Source organism: Sinocyclocheilus rhinocerous, unplaced genomic scaffold (assembly GCF_001515625.1).
Source record: "Sinocyclocheilus rhinocerous isolate Xijiao unplaced genomic scaffold, SAMN03320098_v1.1 scaffold938, whole genome shotgun sequence".
NCBI lineage: Eukaryota > Metazoa > Chordata > Actinopteri > Cypriniformes > Cyprinidae > Sinocyclocheilus > Sinocyclocheilus rhinocerous.
Window position 1 is genome coordinate 700,972 of NW_015665007.1, and position 4,339 is coordinate 705,310.

General features: G+C 37.2%; 2 protein-coding genes across 2 annotated transcripts in view; both read right to left on the bottom strand.

Annotated features, from left to right (window-relative positions):
- trmt9b (tRNA methyltransferase 9B) overlaps window positions 1-340 on the bottom strand; it is a 33,577-nt gene extending 33,237 nt beyond the window's left edge. The window contains exon 1 of the mRNA XM_016541784.1: window positions 330-340. The gene's annotated coding sequence lies outside the window, so the exon portion shown is untranslated. The remainder of the gene's footprint in view (window positions 1-329) is intronic.
- Window positions 1-4,339, bottom strand: part of pds5b (PDS5 cohesin associated factor B) — a 43,668-nt gene that overhangs the window by 16,647 nt on the left and 22,682 nt on the right. Inside the window, exon 13 of the mRNA XM_016541783.1 lies at window positions 1,958-2,071. Within this exon, the coding sequence (XP_016397269.1) occupies window positions 1,958-2,071 (114 nt within the window). The remainder of the gene's footprint in view (window positions 1-1,957; window positions 2,072-4,339) is intronic.

Genomic DNA, 4,339 nt, shown 5'->3' on the forward strand with positions numbered 1-4,339 from the left:
TAATAATTAAGTGTAAAATAACACTGCATAGTGTTCACTGTATGAATTAAATTTAGATTAATCTTTGTTATAGCCGTTTTGTTAACATTAGTGACATATTCAGCAGCACGTATTTATAGGCTGCTGTCCCTTTAAATCCGACTGCACGGATCCATTATATGATACACATCCGATTTCTTTCTCAGCTGTTTACATTCATTTAAAACATAACCGACTGCGTTTACGAGAATGATCGTCGAGACGGGTACTATTGACATAATTCTGTGTGTATGTGTCTGTTCAAACATGAGGAGATACGAAAGATGAATCAACTCGGTGTTTGAAAAGACTCACGTCTGAAACGCGTTTCTCTGTGTGTGTGCGCACGCTTTGCACGTGTGCGGCAGAACAGAACATACGCTGTGCGAGATGCGGCTTGTGCACGCGCTTCAGGTGTGAGTCAGACAGCAAGACGAGACTGCAAAGAGTTGTTTTCTGCAACTTATTGCAGTTAATAACTTTTTAACGTCAAGCAATTCTCTGCTATATGCGTCGAACTAAAACTTTGACCTTTTGCAATGTTTTGATTTAAGTAGCCTATTATTAAAATGATTCAGATATCGCACGCCCTTGCAATATGCATATTGCGATATTTACATTTGCGATAATTACGATATATCGTGCAGCCCTAGTCACCGGCATGACAGGATGTGCAAATTTTTAGCACGGTGCTCGTTACTGTATTTTAAAATGCAATCGCAATGTTTGCAATTGACATTATCACCATTTAAAATAAATTGATCCCAAACAGCGCAAGGGGCTGTGCCGCGCGGCCAGTGAACCTCTTCCACTGTTGCTCACATGAAACATGTTTATGTGAATATTAGGTAGTACAAAGCTTTATTTATAAGAGAAATAATTGGTTAGCAGGCAAATGTTACATCGTGACCATGCTTTTGGATTCATCCTGTTCAAGCCCATAAAATTAAATTAAGCCATACGTGGCTTTGTGTTCTGTTTTGCGGCTCACAATTTTCCACAAATTGAATATTCATCGGGTGAGAACTCACCATCTCACCCTCTAATTTCGCAGGTTTATTTTCTTGTCACTCACTTTGAATCCCTGTTTTCACATCTCTTACTATGGTTAAAGGGGTCATATGATGCGATTTAAATTTTTCCTTTCTCTTTGGAGTGTTACAAGCTCTTGGTGCATAAAGAAGATCTGTAAAGTTGCAAAGACTAAAGTCTCAAATCCAAAGAGATATTCTTAATAAAAGTTAAGAGTCAGCCACGCCTACCTAAAACGGCTCGTTCTAACACGCCCCCACATGTTTTATCGATGAGCAATTTTATTTTTACAGAGACCGAAATGACATGCGGGGCGAAATGAAAGATTTCGTGGCCACGAATGAAGAATTCATTCCTATGACTTATTAATTTGTTCCCTCATTTTAGTTTAATCATGGGTTATCTAGGGAACAAATGAATGAAACCTGGACCATGGCCACAAATTAACCCTCAAAGACCGAGACAGCCGCATATATATATTAAATTCGCTTTTTCTTTTTTGTGTACTTTTAAAGTTTGGATCACATTAAAAGCATAATTTATACATTAGTGAATTATTTTCACCAAAGATCCAGCCCCGGCACGGTCACGCACAGTCTCTTGTATGGGATTTGTGCATGAGCCACACACTCCCCAAAATGAAACGGCTTAATCAACCATTGATAGCTTTAATCGATTACATCTCTTATTGACAATTAATCGATCGTCGATTAATCATTGACATCACTAACTTCAATGCAAAAACAAAATGTTAAAACAAAAATATTAATTAGAAATGAACATGCTTCAATGGAATGTTTTTTCTTTTCTTTATTTTTTTATATTGCATGGGGGGTGCCAACTTTGGCCTGCAGACCTTGGTTTGGGCATCTCGGTTTTAGAATAAAACAAGAATTACTGCACCTACTTGACAGCATTTCCATCCAATGTGGCATACAAGTAATACAGACACTTCATTCGCTCTGTAGTCTCTAGATTGTGAGGCACAAGATATTGGGCGAAGATTCTCTCCACAAGCAACCTAAGGGGAAAAAAAAAAATAAGATCTGATCTTTCATATATATATATATATATATTCCATATTTATTTTAAATTCCTTTAATATTGCACATTTTTTGTTTGACATGTTATTACCCACATTTAAATGATCTTAGACGGCATTCAAGTGAGCTCAAATCTCATATTGATGACCCAATCATAACATAAAATTGCATTTGCACAGTTGTCATTAGATGCTTTAATGATGCAGTAACATTATAAACCAACTCATCAGTGAGGAGTTCAAAATGGGCATGAGGATAATCTGAACAAGCTTTATGCAACACACCAGGAAGGCTTGAAAATGAAAAGTACTGCTCGTTGCAAAGTACAAAACACCAACAAGGTCAGAAATGATTACAAGACAGGAGAGAGAATCAGGTTTCAAACAAAAAAGACCACAAATGAACTCCGTATATTAGGGTTGTGACTGTGAGGAAATTTTCCCACCGGTTAATCGACGTGTGACAACACCAGTAATACCGGTATCACCGTTGGGGTGGGTGGTGTTCGTTTGAGTTTGCCTCTTTTCTTCGCTTTTAAATGGCTTGTAAAAGTGACGTGCGCATTTTACTTTCACTTTCAAATTAGCGGCAATTGGGCGTTGATTCTATTCAAGCAACAACAACGTCAAACTCATAGAACTTTTATTAACAAAACAAATAAAAATACACCATATATGCCTAATAAAATAACAAAATTACTTAGGTATATGCATTCAAATTTCAAATGAAAGGAGTTGCGAGCCACAAATCACGACCATCTCTGCATTTGTCTTATCCTGTGGCTTCACTCTTGGGTTCAGTGTGGGGCGAATCTGTGGTAACAGTTTATTTGAGGCCTGTATATAATAAAACATTACAAAAGGTGTTCTTTGTGCATTATAATGCATTCACTATGCCTTCTGCACCTCCTTATGGACAGTGCTCAAGAATAAAGATGGCAGACAGGACAGTTTCACCTGACTGGCCAGTACTGCACAGTCTAATTTACATTCACCTTGCAAATTAAAAAAATTGTTTGCTATGATGCATTCTGTTGAAGTAAATATACTACTGTTCAATAGTCAGTGTCAGTTAGTGCTGGGCGGTATGACCAAAAATTTATATCACGGTATTTTTCAAAATTATTCAGCACTAGTGTCAATTTGATTTTCTTTTTAAATAAATTCTTTTATTTATTTTTCAATAGCCGAAAAGGCAGCGCTTTTGAAACTGCAACTACAGGAAATTGTGTCAATATTTTGGTCATACACAAACTTTTACAGAATCTTGTGATTTTATTTTATTTTTCCATTTTTAGGTAGCCATCCAAGTGTAATTTCTGCTGTGCTGCTGAGTGGTTTGTGATTGTCTCTGTAGCTGTTTTTCTTTTGGAATCTCTATCTTACTATCACTCTGTTGTTTAAACTGATAAAAAATAACTCAATTCTCAACATACTTCTGATATTATCGATCAAACTAATTTGACATTGTTCGCTTTTCATTTAAACCGCTAGCGCAGCACGTTAGCATTCCGTTAGCCTGTAAGCTTGTCATTCGCATTTCCTACCATTTCTTTTTCTCTCGCTCTGTTTTTCACAAGTTCATCAAACAACTGTGGTAAGTCGGAAATCATTCAACAATCACAGTGAATCATGGCTTCTTCTCCTGTTATTGTCACTTGCACTGCTTGCCACATTTTTAGTATAGCCTTCTCTGTAAAACCATTTAATGCACAGGTAGCTCCAAGTCAGTTTTACATATAAGAAAAAAATACCTAAACAATCAAAAATAATCAAGATATTGGGTCCTCAGAGCCAAGGGCCAGTGGCTTCTGAGAATTTTTCTGTTAAAATTTTTTTTTATTAGTTTAGCCCAATTAGTAGGGCTGGGTTTTGACACCAATTTCACCATTCGATTTGATTCTCATTCACAAGCTTGCGATTCGATTCGATTCCCAATTCGATTCGATTAGATTCAATATCGATTATTTTGGATATATATCAGGTACACATGCCAAATTTTCTCAAGGAAAAAAAATTCTCTAAACTAATGCTGTAAAATATACATGAAAGTCACTTTGGTACAAACGATAGGCCCGGACCCCCGACACAACGATAGGCCAGAATTGCCCAAACCACAACCGATGGCATTCTGAAAGAAGCCTATCCTTCTGAAATAACAGAGACTGGGGCAGCAGCAACTTACAGGAGAAGGCAGCGAAGGGGTGCTCTTCTTTATAAGCAGCTAAGAAGAGCAGCAAGCCCCTT